Here is a 13,019-nt window from a genome sequence, read left to right as displayed (position 1 = left end):
TTTCACACAGGTGTAACGTGTCACATGGTTGTATCACATTTCACTCTCTCTCTCTGATAGACACACTGTCACTTTTGTTGCTTGGTAACCTGATCCAGCTGTTGTCCGGAGGACTGCTGTAACCATAGTAAAAGCCTGTATAATTTATCAGCCCACAGTGGTGTAAACATGGAGCAGGTAAGATGCTTTGATATCATGTGAAAATTGCATTTGTTTTCCATGTGTATGTGAAAAATACAACCATTGTCCTTGTGTTTTCTCTCAGGATTGTGTTGCTGGTCTGTACCAGTCTCTGGGTTTGTCTGTCGGGGCAGAGTTTTCCTCTGAAGATGTGAGTTTCCTCTTCAACAAAGTGTTTCAGTGTGCCTCCAGCACTGATGAAGCACATATTGCTATGAAGAAGGTAACAATTCAGACAACAAACACCGCTATCAAAGCAGCTATCTTCATCATTTGTCAAAATATTATTAATATCTTATGTACCTGTGTCTGTTTCAGATTAAAGGAGGTGACAACAGCTGGTCCTGTGTTGGTGAAAACATTTTTGACGTTCTCTTAGAAATGGAAAGGGAGAGGGAAAAGAAGGAAACGGTACAATTAAATATATATGACAATATCTGAGAAGCACGGTAAGCAGAATATTATGTTTTCACAACTGAGAGTTAATATTTTGTTATCTTCAGCTGTACTGGGACCTCCAGCTGCTAAATGTGGGACATCTTAACGCTCCCTATGTGATGGACAAGCCAGTTATCATCGATCCTCATGTGCTGAATTGCCTGCACCAAAGTTCAGACCCAAATTCCTTCAAAAAGGCTTACAACTCAGATACAGGGACCTTACACTCATGCACAATTTACGCAGACAGTTTACAGGTATGCCTTTTGCAGTGTAACAGATTTACTCGTGCATGGGGACAGAAGCTCTGTTTATCATTATTTCCCCTTGTTTTACTTTTCACACAGACAGGGAGACCAGTGGGGGGAAATGAGCTGCATGGGGGCAGGAGGGGTGTGAAGAGGCTTAGGAAAGCAGCCAGGCAGTGCTGGATCAGGTGAGCATGCTTTGTTTAAGCTAAAAAGTTGCTCAATTCTTAGCTGCATGGATTTTACTTCCCTTTGGTAATGCTAGATGCTTTGACTGTACCACAGTCCACAGGAAAATACTCAGTTTTTACTCCACTACATTACATTTATTATGAAGGAGGAGTTAGTAAAACAAAACAAAACAAGATAAGTTCAAACTATGATGCATCACTAGAGTTAAACAATATATGCAACTGTTGGACTCGCAGATACAGGTCATACGAGAACATGTAAGGCTGTAACTCCTGAGTGCACTGTCACCAGCAATGATGCATTTTTATTGCTGATTAATTCAATTTGAAATTTATCCGAGGAGAAATGTGTTATTTCCTCTGTTATTTCTTCCACTAGAAACCAGTAGAAACAATTAACAATTTCATGTAAAGTTACAAGTGCTTGTTTACTAAAGTTATACTGATGATGTGTGTTTGTGCTATCTGCTCAGATTGGTGTCAGAGGGTGTGCAAAGCATACTGTGTTCTCCGTGGCAGGGCCAAAGCTTAAGCGTCCAAAGTCAGGCCTGGGGCTGTGTCTCCTTGTCAGACGTCCTGCTCTTGGTAGAAGTGAAGTATGACGTTATGACCCACTTGCTTTATACAGAAATGCTTCAGGAGCACCATAGTAAGGAAAAATTACTCTCAACTGGCAACACAATTTAACAGAGAGCAATTTCATAACTTTAACTACAACTTAGTCACCATTATAGAGCTCTTCTTCTTCTTCTTCTTCTTCTTCTTCTTCTTCTTTTGTTGATTCCACAGCTCCGCATGTCTGGGAAACCTTGCTGCCATGGCAACGACACAGGGAGGTGGAAGAGCTGGAGGGCCTTGCAGAGGAGGCTTTGGAGTCAGGTGACATGCTCTGTTTGGCTGAGCTGCCAGGAGCATTCAGGCTATACAGGTAAAACACATGCACCATGTCACTGTGCATTTAAGGGGACATGAAAACGAAATGTGCGAAATTGCTTTCACAAGCTAAAATATACTGAATCTCATTAAACTGGAGAAAAAAAGTACAACAAAATGTCCCGTTCACCAAACTAATGATAATTAGTGCTTAGTTCAATCCAATGTGAATCATTCCTGAAAACCTTAAGTACAATTAAGTACAAAAATGCAAATAGTGTACTCAAAATAAAAAAATTCAAGTAAACATTACAACCCCTCCCCCCTCTTAGAAGCTGCCCTGAGTCCGGGGAACAGTCCTGGTCTGCTGCCTCGCTCCTGTGTGAGATACACACGTCTTGTCAACAAGAAAGGGGCACACTGACAGTCCTGGGAGAGGGGTAAATACTGTGCACACACTTCCGGTATAGATCACACAAACTGTAATCTGTTTGCTTAGTCTAAATAATGTCAGATGAGATGTCAGTCACATAAATATCCACCATATTCTCCTGTGATTTTAAAATCTGGCTGATTTATCATTTATTTACCTATTGTGTAATCTTGCTCATCGCTGATGCAAGGTATTATTTATAGTATTTTAATAGTCTATTTTTATTAATCTTTTACCTTTCAGGCTGGAAGGGGAGAACCTGAGGCTGTTGTGTCTGTACGTCAGGATGGCAACTCTCAGAGCTCAGAGAGAAAAACTGTCTTACAGCGCTCTTCTGGCAGCAAGGCAGTCCTGGGATACTTGGTGCGCCAACAACAGCTGAGTAGTTCAGCACTGAAAATTAACATGTATTCACTGTCATCAGGTCTATCCTCATTCCATTTGCACACTCAGTTTCAGCTATATCCTGTCTGGCCCTCATGTTTCTGTTCAGGCCACATGTCAACAGTCCATGCCGAACAGAGCAGGCTGCTCTGTGGCTGCGTGGTGAGGAGGAAGAGCAGCAAAGGGAAGACTTTATTTCACTGTCACCACAGCAGGTACTGTAAATTTAATAATGAACCACCAATTCTGAAGCATGTGCAGTGCGCCATATCATTATATTCTTTAGTGTGGTAAGATTTATTTTTCTCGTAATGCTAAAGGCCAAAAAGTATACACCACAGTATGGTTATCAGTAGCAGAACCAAAGCTTTGGCCCACTCCCAGCAGGCAGTACTGCAGTTGCTGGTGCTAATTCAGGAACAGGAGAGGAAGTACCTGGTCAAGTTGGTACGTGGGGTCTCCTTGGAGGATTTGCAAGGGCCAGATTGCACACTGCCTCCAAAAGAAGGTAAACCAATATTTTCTTCTTTTTCACATTTGTTAGAACTGTTTTTCATTTATATTCATCTTATGTCTGTCTTTCTTCTTTTCTGTTTCTTATCCAGAGAGTCATAGTGTTTTAAGGAATGGCTGTATTAAAAGGCTGAGGCAAATCCATGCCAGCCTGCAGACACACAATGGGACTCAAACCCCCTTAGAGGAAACTAATTTTCAGCCCCAGCCCCACATGCAGGCCCACATATGCACTAAACCGGCAGTGTGGTCCCAACACCAGCTGGAAGATTGTGCCCTGCTTCTCTTGACTCATCTGCTGGAGCTCCAGGAGGTCCAAGTTTCTACATTACTGCCAGTATTGCTAGGCAAGGTGAGTCAAGACAAACACAGGATCCAATCCAAAAGAAAATCCACAATTATGCATGTTCTTTTAATAAAACAGAAGTGTAAAAAAAAAAAAAAACATAATATGTGTCTGTGTTAGAGTGCACAGCATCTCCAAGTTCTGCGAGATGAGTTTGAATCTGTACTTCAAGCACAGTGCAACACCAACCTACTCCAACTCCTGAGCTCAGATGCCCCACTTACTTCAAGCTCTTTGCTCATTCCTAATTCAAACTTGATTGAAAACAGCAGTAATGAGCAAAAAAAAGCTCAGCCCTGCAGCACTGGAGGAGTCGAGGCCCACAACATCTCTGCTGGGCCAAGTGAAGTTGTTTCAGTCAGGGGGATGGACAGAGAAGGAAATGGAGTCCAAGCTGCTGATGTGGCTGACAAACACGATGTCTGTGCAGGTATTACAAACACAGCCAAATACAGTTAATCCCACTCTCACAGCTACAGCTACAACTTACTTTACATTCCCCCAGGATGTGAAACAGTCGTGGAAGAGATGCCCTACTTGGAGATCTTGTGTGCCTCAGATGCAACACGTAAAACTCATCAGAGTCTCACTGCAGAAGGAGGACCCCTGCAGGAGGAAGAGGGCAGTGCAACAAAGAGCCCCCAGACCTATGAGAAGCAAGGCTCTTTGATAACTCTTGCTTGGAGCAAACCACCAGAGGATGACACTGACGATGACACAGGGGCTGCAGATGGAGGCACAGGACAGAGCCAGGACAGCGAGAGCAGTTTGCGGACCCAAGTCCAGCCCAGTGACATAAGCAGCACAGCTGAACGCACACGGTGTGAGGAGACTTCTGGAGAAAGCCACGATGAGTTCAAACCCACTTTGATCCAGTCTGCTTCCATGGGTCACCATGAAGCACTGCAGTGCAGCACAGGAGGACAGGTACTCTGAGTGTTTATAGTAGGCCATGAAACACTGTATATCATCACTGATTGTATTCCTCATTTATATTTTCATTAGCTGACCTCAGAGGACAGGATAGCAGTAGATCTACCACAGAAGGCAGAAGCTGTGTCTGAATGTGACCTAAAAAACCACACTTTGGTAATGGAGACCGTGCAAGCCGTACAGCCACAAATCTTCACGGACCCTCCTGAGAGTCTGCCACATGCTGATGACCTCTGCTCTGGACTGACCGATGAGACAGCTGAGGCTGGCAGAGAAGGGGTTGAGGTGGAAATATGTCCAAGCGCAACAGAGTCAGAGCTGTGGGACCTGAGAGGGCCTGAACCCACTCACGCTGAAGACCAGAAATATAATTCGCAGGTAAGTCTGCTGTTGCGTTTTTGTGTACCAGAGCTTGTTGTGCATATGAACATCACCACATGATTCACTTATTTTAAAGATTAATTCACCTGCTTTTTTTCTGTTTTAAAGTTAGACTGTGGCCACGCAGAGACGGAGGAAATAAGGGAATCCACAATGATGGAGAGAGAGCGAATAAGAGAGCCACTCTCGGCAATGGAGAGAGAAAGAACAATGCGCAACCTAGTGGACATGCAAAGGAAGGTGGAACAGAGGCAGCAGAGAGACAGAGAGAGACAACTGCTGAGGGTGAGAGGAATATGGACAGAGGGGCACTGAGAACGAGAAGCAGATGTGATATGTAATACTGATGTGACAGTATTTGTCTCTCAGGTTCAGGAACGTCTGTTGATCATCCAGAACAGAAAGGCAGAGGAAGACCTGCTTGGCCTGAAACATAATGACAGGTTAAGGCACCTCACACAAGATCTACCACAGGTAAACGTACTGAGGAAATTTGTATGCATAATTTTATCTTATAGGTTTTGTATCATCAATCTGTCATCTTGTTTAAGGAGGACAAGCACCAGCAGAAAACGGTTGTCAGAGAGCGACTGGAGCAGCTGAGAAGAGAGCGCTCTTATGTCATGCAATCCAAACGAGACAGGTAAACGACCGTCCTTTCAGTAAGATAGAAAACTACAAATCAACATTAACCACCTTCCCCTCTATTCCTTTGTTTTATCTTTTAGAAATACTGCAGGATTTAAGGAACTCCTGGGTCCAGTTGCCCTCCACAACAGAGAAACAGAGGACGGAGCAGACTGAGATACTACTTTAATCCATTGTACAGTTTATTTATTTATTTATTTTTTTAGTTACTCCAATACTGCTTCATCCAAAATACTGCAATGGATTTATGGTTCACTAATGATTTAAAATCTTTTAAGCTACTTTGTTTCTGAGATAATATTGTGTTTAAGTGTAAAGCTGTATATATATTGCATCAGTGGTGGCCGTCCTGTTTGTGGTCATATAAAACAAAACAAAAATTTGAGAATGTAGGTTATGCATATGAAACAAGACAAATCTCAACAAACTTGTAGTGACTGTTTATTATACAGTTTAATTATCATCTTGACAAACATAAGCATCAACAGTAACATCTTTTATCAATGAACCCCTTCAGTTGTGCTCACATTATTCCCCAGTGGCCTAAATTACATACACAATGAGTCACAGAGGTGCATGTTAACAGTCTACAGAGGTTCCTTCACCTCTTCTTCATGTGAACATAACATTTATATATTGGCCATTACTCACTTGTGTAAGAAATAATGTGACTACAGGAAGGACACTGCCGTAGACTTTGAATGCACCTATGGACTGGGGCTGTATTTATTTACAGGTATATGGGATGGGAATATTGTAACATGTCAAAGGACATAGGTTTGATTAACAACTCTACGATGGGGAGAAATGTATAATACAGAGGGTTCGGTGCGGGCCCAGTGGTTTTCCTGCATGAGAGGAGGATGTCTCGGTCGTTGTGAGTAGAGGGGAAAAAGACTGTCTACATGGGAGAGATTCTCAGCAAATAAACATTCAGTTTTTTCCTCTTTAATTGACCCTATATATTGTCCACTCACACCGCAGTCCAACACAAAGCAGGAATATCTATCACCCTAATAATCCAGAACATTCCACAGCAGCTCCCACACACTGAGCCACTGTATTACACACATACAAATTACACAAGTCTGTCCTCAACGCAAATGAAGAGCACAGTTAGGTTCAAGTTCTGTGGTCTCGAACATACTAGCATTCAAACCAACAAAGCTAAATTTCCAACCTAATAAAACATGGCGCCTGGCTGACAGGTGCTATACTCAAGGCTTTAATATTCTAGCAACGTGACAGCTGGGGACTGAACAGAACCAGCAAGCCCCATTTTCAAAATATGACAGTTCGAGTTAGGGGATGATGTGGGTTAAACGTGCGGTTCTCAGCAGGCTGAGTAGAGGACACACTTTTAGGGCTGTAATCAGGTTGGCTCTTAGGACAGCAGGGCATTTTGATAGCAGTGACACAATGAAATTTAAACAGGTGTGGTGTCAGATTTCTCTGTGGTGTCCAAACCCTGGATCTACATGTGCAAGATCTTCAGCAAGAAGCAGCATGCGCTTGTTTGTGAGAGACTAAACTACACCTTATACAAGATAGTCAACAATATTTGCATTTTATACACTAGACTGGTGTTTCCCACAGTGAAAGGTAAAAGCCTAGGATGAAAACAGGGAGGTCCAAGTCAAGTTCAGTCAATGAACCTCTGAGAATGAGACCACCATCTTGCTGGAGGCTTTGATGAGCACTACTGTCCATAAACACAAAAATGGTCATCACATGTCCAGCATCTCTCTGACTTATGGGCACCATGGAACTGAAGAGGGTGGGTACATGTGTGTATGTATGTGTGTACATCTCTTTTTCATGGGACTCATGAAAGGAGAGAAATTTGCATGTATGTGCGTCAGGTCTTGAATGGTGTTAGCAATGAGACTCAAGGGATGTTCATGTATTTATGCTTTTATGTATGTGCATGTCTTTATGTATGAGTCTTTCTATTGGTGTGCACACTGCACCCCTGGGCCATGATGACCCCCTTCCTCATCAGAACTATCATTGTAGGCCTCTCTTCTGGCTCCACCTCCTGACCCTTGACTCTTGTCAAATTCTGTCAGGTCAACTTCCTCCGCATCAGCTGCGATAACTGGATTCTCAGCACGAGCAGGGAGCAAGCATTCAAGTTCCTAAAAGAAATGTATTTGATTTAAAAACAAACAAACAAAAAAATAAAACAAGAAAAGAAAAGAAAAAAAACATCATGACAATGTAATCGCTCAAACTTACTGGAGTTAAAAATGTGCAAATCGGGATATTTAATGATTGTGACTCACATTCAGTTTTTCAGGGCTAATCCAGTTGTTTTCAGGGAACTGGACATCAAACTTGACGTAAAGGTCTCCCTTTTCAAATGGATTTCTGTATTGCGGCATTCCCTCTCCCTTCACCATTCGAACACAGCCTGCCACACACACAGACACACATCAGAAAAAGGTGTAAAGGCATGCAGACACAGTTAGAAAATTATGAAACCTTGGCTTCTGTATACAATTCATAACGTGTATAATATATATTGTAACATAGGCTGACAGGCAATCAAACTATGCTTCAAATATGAACTTTGCTTTTGGCATATTATAATACAATAAATATTTAAACCCCTATTATTTTGTTTTATATTTACTTCTACATAATAAAATGAGGATTACATTTCACTTTTTCAAGTTTCAACTGTAATGAAAATCAGGTATATACACCTAAGATCGAGTACCAATCAGACATTTCTGTGCACAAACCATAGTTATATATATTATATATATTAGACACCTTTAGAATTTAACTGTGATTAGTTCTGCAACTGACAGTTCTACATGTTTAAATGGATCAGCCTGTAACCCATAAGTGTCGGTGTGGACTGCTTTTCCAAAGTTTACAAATTTTTTTATAAGTAAGCAATAATCATAATAATAATAATAATAATCATCTGCTTTTGTTCACAAGCAGGACTATTATGAAAGAGATCAAATCAGTTGAAGACATGTTTACCTGGCTCAATGACCTTGCCAGGTGGGTATTTGACAAGCAACTGACGTCCATCCAGGTGTGTGACAGTCATCTGGAAGCCACACAGAGCCTCAACCAGGCCGATACGTTGCACCATGTAAAGGTCATTGCCATCACGGCGGAAATCCTGATTGAGATTGAAAATGAATTTTTAGGTTCATTAAGACGTAAGCTTGTAAAAAATTGTGGAATCATTCCTTGTAACAGTTATTCTCATAAAGAGGGCACACAGGTAGGGTACCTCATGTTCTTTCTCTTGCAGCACCAGGACTATATCTCCTGGTTCAACACCTGGTGCTTGGTCAGCTTCCCCAGAGAACGTGATCTTCTGTCCATGCTTCATGCCTTTGTCCACATGCACCTCCAGAAGCTTAGTCTCCTTACAAACCTTATGGCCCTCACACTTTCTGCAGCGGTCCTTCTCATTTATCACCTCACCTACATAAGAGCAAATACAGACATTAGACAATTCCAGAGTGCTGTTTTGCTCATGATTGTAAATTGTCTGTTTTTTTCCCAGTATGTGGGTCAGTATGTGGGTGTTATGGACAACATATTACCCTCTCCATTGCAGTCTGTGCAGACTGACTGCATCTGTTGGACCATCCCAGGGGCCAGCTGTCTAATCATGATTCTCATACCTCGTCCTCTACATGCCACACACTTCTGCACTGCTCCTGCCTTACCCCCCTGACTGGAAGGCAAACAGTAAAGTGTTGGTATTAACAGGATTTTTCATCTATGCACAACAAAATTACTGCAATTACAAACCACTCGCAGTCTGGTGGTTTAAACTATTTATCAATATGCTAATTTGATCATAATACTGAAACATTAAAAGTGACTCACCCATTACAGGCACCACAAAGCACATTCTTACTAAGCTGCAGTTTAGTGGTTTTGCCATTGTAGAGGTCTTCAAGAGAAACTCTGTGTGACAAAAGAGTTATGGGAGGTGTGCAGTGATACATTATATTCAAAACAGCCACTGAATCACCCAAATGGCATCAAAGTAAAAAAAAAAAAAAAACTTACTTCAGAGGGTGTACCATATCGTCTCCTCTCCTCCTGCCTCCATTGCGTCCTCTGCCTTGTCCCCCCATGAATCCAAACAGTCCTCCGCCAAAAATGTGAGAGAAGATATCATCCATGCCAGGCCCTCCGCCTCCTCCCTCCCGTAGCCCTTGTTCTCCATAGCGATCATAAAGCTCCTTCTTTTCTGGGTTTGTCAGTACCTCATATGCAAAACTGATCTCTTTAAACTGAAAAATAACAAAAAAAAAAAAAAAAAAAAAAAATCAGTACATCACAACAATGCGGGCCAGCTGGTTTTGTTTTTGATGAGCCCATCTTACAAAGTGAAAAAAAATATAAAAGACTACTCTCCTGTGACACATCTGCAACATCTGATGAAATAAGTCTTAGAGCAGAATAAATCAAACACTGGTGCACTTTTCTCTAGGGAAAACCCCATTTCATATGATGTGCTCTGATCTGTACCTTGTGTTAATCCTCAAAGAGTTGAGTTGTGTGATTATGACAACCTTAATTGACACAATTTCTTGATCCCAACTGTTGAGCAATTGAGCTGCTGCTGTTGGTCCTGTTGCTGACTATGGTGTTGCTGCTGTTACCATGACATGCTTTGGTGAATCATACCTTGTCTCCAGCATCGGGGTTCTTGTCAGGATGGTACTCTTTGGCTAATTTGCGGTAAGCCTGTAATAAACCAAAAATAAATGTGAACAATGCTTTGTGAGCGCTGCGTGCTCAGTTGCCAAATGTGTTAAATAGCTCTGCGGACAAATCACTAACCCTATTAAGTGTCCTTACTAGTCAAGGGCTTGACTAGTGGGCCTGCTGTCAAAAACATCAGGACACCGGTAAGAGCATCGCTGCTTTAGACATCTCAGTCACTCTAGTGTGGCGAAGGAGTCAACAAAACTACGTCCGAAAATCTGCATCTTTAGTTTTCCTGCTTTAGCTGCAGAAATGTCAAGACGATAACTACTTATTGTGATGATCATCTGGTAAATTCAGAACACTCTTAACATTAATTTCGACTTTGAAAATTGTTTTGGACATGAATCACTCTGTGGCTAGTCGCTACAACCCACATTGCTGAATTTTGATATGGAAAACAACTGGGATGGCATGTGTTTACTCTAAAATAGTTTAAGTTCTGACTGAATTAACCGAGTCATTTGGTTGTTTTATGTTATTGAATATACAACGATTACACGAGCGTTGTTGACATATGATAAATTGTCTCACGTCATGTTTACAAAGGGGTGCAGTGTTATGGATTATAAACAATTCGTGACTGCCTGATGTTTGAATGGAGTTTGGAGAGCACAGCGATGGGCATGTTGGTAACTCTAACTGCACCACGACGAGTGGCATTAACGTTAGCTGCTAAGTTTATCCATAAACGTAAAGTCAAGATATATTTCACACTATGTTTAGCGTTACCAAATATTACACCAACACCGTGGGTTCACGAGTGGATCTTCTTTTTTGGTATATTCATCCAGACGAGCAGTGGAGCTACCATTTCTTGCTTCATTACTGCCCGACTTGGTACCGGCTATTTGCTGGAATGTATCATCTAGTAGCCGGCAAGCTATCATACTCGTGGTTAACGGGTTATTTCTTGATTTTAGGGCTGACAAACTCCATCCTTCCGAATTAACGTGTGTAAAAACGATGTAAATGACAAACACTGCCAATTATTCACCACCACCACCACCACCAATGTGTAGCTTTAATCTTTAAAAAAAAACAAAAACACCGAACCACGATGTACTTAACAGTTTACTAGCTTAGCTTGGTGGCTAAGCTAGTAAACTCGCAAGATGCTGCTGAGCTACGTTGAATAGCTTGTTTCTAGGCCACATTTCAGTGGTGACCTCTCTTCCTATTTTATCGTGTTTTAACTCTGATAAATTTCCTTTTCGTCTCAGAGGGTGCGTACCTTTTTAAGTTCATTTTCAGAGGCAGATGGTGAAACTCCGAGGATGTCGTATAGCTTGGTATCCACAACGTTCGCCATGATGCTAACCGGCTACCACAGAAAGACCTTCTGCGGAGGTTTAGCTGAGAGAGGAGCGGACGCAAGATTCACCGACTGGGGCTGCCCAGGGTTGCCAGATCCAACACACACATACACAAACACCCACTCGGAGACAGATGCCAAAAAACATCATCCACATTATTCCAGTCCAACAGTTGCAGTGCTTACGCATTCACGTTAAATTTATCATTTATTTTCGTGAGTGTTGAGCAAAATAGTAGATTTCCACACAATGTTTTCAAATTAATCAGTACGTTTTGTTATAACAAATAGTGTTGTTTATGTATGATGCCTGAGGACCCTAGTAAGGTTAAAAAAAAAAAGTGAATTGTAAAAATGTATATTAATTTGTAGACTTCCACGGTAAATACAAAATACAGTGGCAACAAATATTCTTTTTTAATTTTGACCACCAGAAATGAAATTTATTTAGCTAAACTGGATGGTTTGTGGCAAGGGACCATCCTAAAAGAGGGCTGCTCTGCAATGTGTGAAGTTAAAATTTTCCCCTATGAGTGAATTTTTTTTTTTTTTACATTTTTTAAATATGTCCCCAATTCTCAGAGTTTCCATATGGAGAAGACCAGAATTTATCTGATGCAGGTAAATCTGAAAAGTCACTCCATAGAGAGTACTGAAATAAGGTCTAAAAGGTGTGTAGGGACCACGTTTTCAGCATCACAGGATTTTTCTTCAGAAAATTGTGGCTTAAGAATTCTGATCTGATCAGATGCTACTGGTGCATATCACAACTGTACCATGTTTCCTGCTCGTCATTCTAAATCTTTAGGCTTTGCCATTTTTATTTATTGATTTAAAAACTCAAATATGTTTTAACCAGTTAAGAAAAATCAGTGGCCAAACCACCCTATCACTTAAGTGTCTGCACCATTTATTGAAAGGACTTACAGCTGTTTCAACAAAGTCAGAGGGGGTGGTTTCTCCTGTTGGTTGTGCTGCAACTTTTAGATTTTGCAAATAGAAGGATGAACAATTTTCTCCAGAAATTCAAGGGCTATTTGAAGGGTTTAGGAAATACATAAGCCAAGAGTAATGGTGGAAAGTAACTAAGTACATTAACTCAAGAACTTTTCAGCACCGTACAGTTTTAAGGTATTTGTACTCCGCTTGAGTAACGCCTCTTCATGCACCCTTACACTTCTGCTCCACTACATTTCAGAGGCAAATATTCTACTTTTTACTCAGCTCTAGTAATTTCATATTCAGATTAAAATATTATAACAGAAAAAATATATGATTAGTTTATAAAATGCTATGAACTGTAGATTAAACTACCTCATCATTATATCAAGCAGTTAAAATTAGATCATCTTAAAGTAATATAAAGTACTGCTTACATGTT

General features: G+C 41.1%; 3 protein-coding genes across 4 annotated transcripts in view; 1 reads left to right on the top strand and 2 right to left on the bottom strand.

Annotated features, from left to right (window-relative positions):
* The first annotated feature begins 87 nt into the window (after positions 1-87).
* On the top strand, positions 88-5,879 carry LOC139634209 (uncharacterized). 2 transcript variants are annotated; one of them, XM_071500526.1, is made up of 18 exons: positions 88-403; positions 499-591; positions 684-875; positions 966-1,054; positions 1,531-1,706; positions 1,847-1,985; positions 2,263-2,370; positions 2,607-2,726; positions 2,857-2,962; positions 3,132-3,255; positions 3,353-3,612; positions 3,727-4,036; positions 4,112-4,533; positions 4,612-4,917; positions 5,029-5,205; positions 5,290-5,394; positions 5,472-5,563; positions 5,649-5,879. In XM_071500526.1, the coding sequence occupies exons 1-18, from the start codon at positions 395-397 to the stop codon at positions 5,722-5,724; spliced, it is 2,904 nt and encodes a 967-aa protein (XP_071356627.1). In that variant the 5' UTR covers positions 88-394; the 3' UTR covers positions 5,725-5,879. The 2 variants fall into 2 exon arrangements, with proteins under 2 accessions (XP_071356627.1, XP_071356635.1); XM_071500534.1 differs by having other exon boundaries at positions 89-403; positions 3,135-3,255.
* lmf2a (lipase maturation factor 2a) overlaps positions 1,761-13,019 on the bottom strand; it is a 61,470-nt gene continuing 50,211 nt past the window's right edge. The window contains exon 15 of the mRNA XM_071500696.1: positions 1,761-1,810. Within this exon, the coding sequence (XP_071356797.1) occupies positions 1,776-1,810 (35 nt within the window). The 3' untranslated portion in view covers positions 1,761-1,775. The remainder of the gene's footprint in view (positions 1,811-13,019) is intronic.
* On the bottom strand, positions 5,997-11,747 carry dnaja2b (DnaJ heat shock protein family (Hsp40) member A2b). Its single transcript, XM_071500708.1, has 9 exons — positions 11,558-11,747; positions 10,243-10,302; positions 9,619-9,845; positions 9,433-9,513; positions 9,144-9,277; positions 8,825-9,021; positions 8,566-8,710; positions 7,854-7,981; positions 5,997-7,706 (listed from the first exon to the last, which is right to left on the bottom strand). Exons 1-9 carry the CDS (start codon positions 11,633-11,635, stop codon positions 7,518-7,520), a joined length of 1,239 nt encoding a protein of 412 aa, XP_071356809.1. The 5' UTR covers positions 11,636-11,747; the 3' UTR covers positions 5,997-7,517.

This window comes from Trachinotus anak, unplaced genomic scaffold (genome assembly GCF_046630095.1).
Source record: "Trachinotus anak isolate AG129_WGS33_773 ecotype Australia unplaced genomic scaffold, CSIRO_AGI_Tana_v1 ptg000002l, whole genome shotgun sequence".
Classification (NCBI taxonomy): domain Eukaryota; kingdom Metazoa; phylum Chordata; class Actinopteri; order Carangiformes; family Carangidae; genus Trachinotus; species Trachinotus anak.
This window is presented reverse-complemented; position numbering and strand designations above follow the sequence as displayed.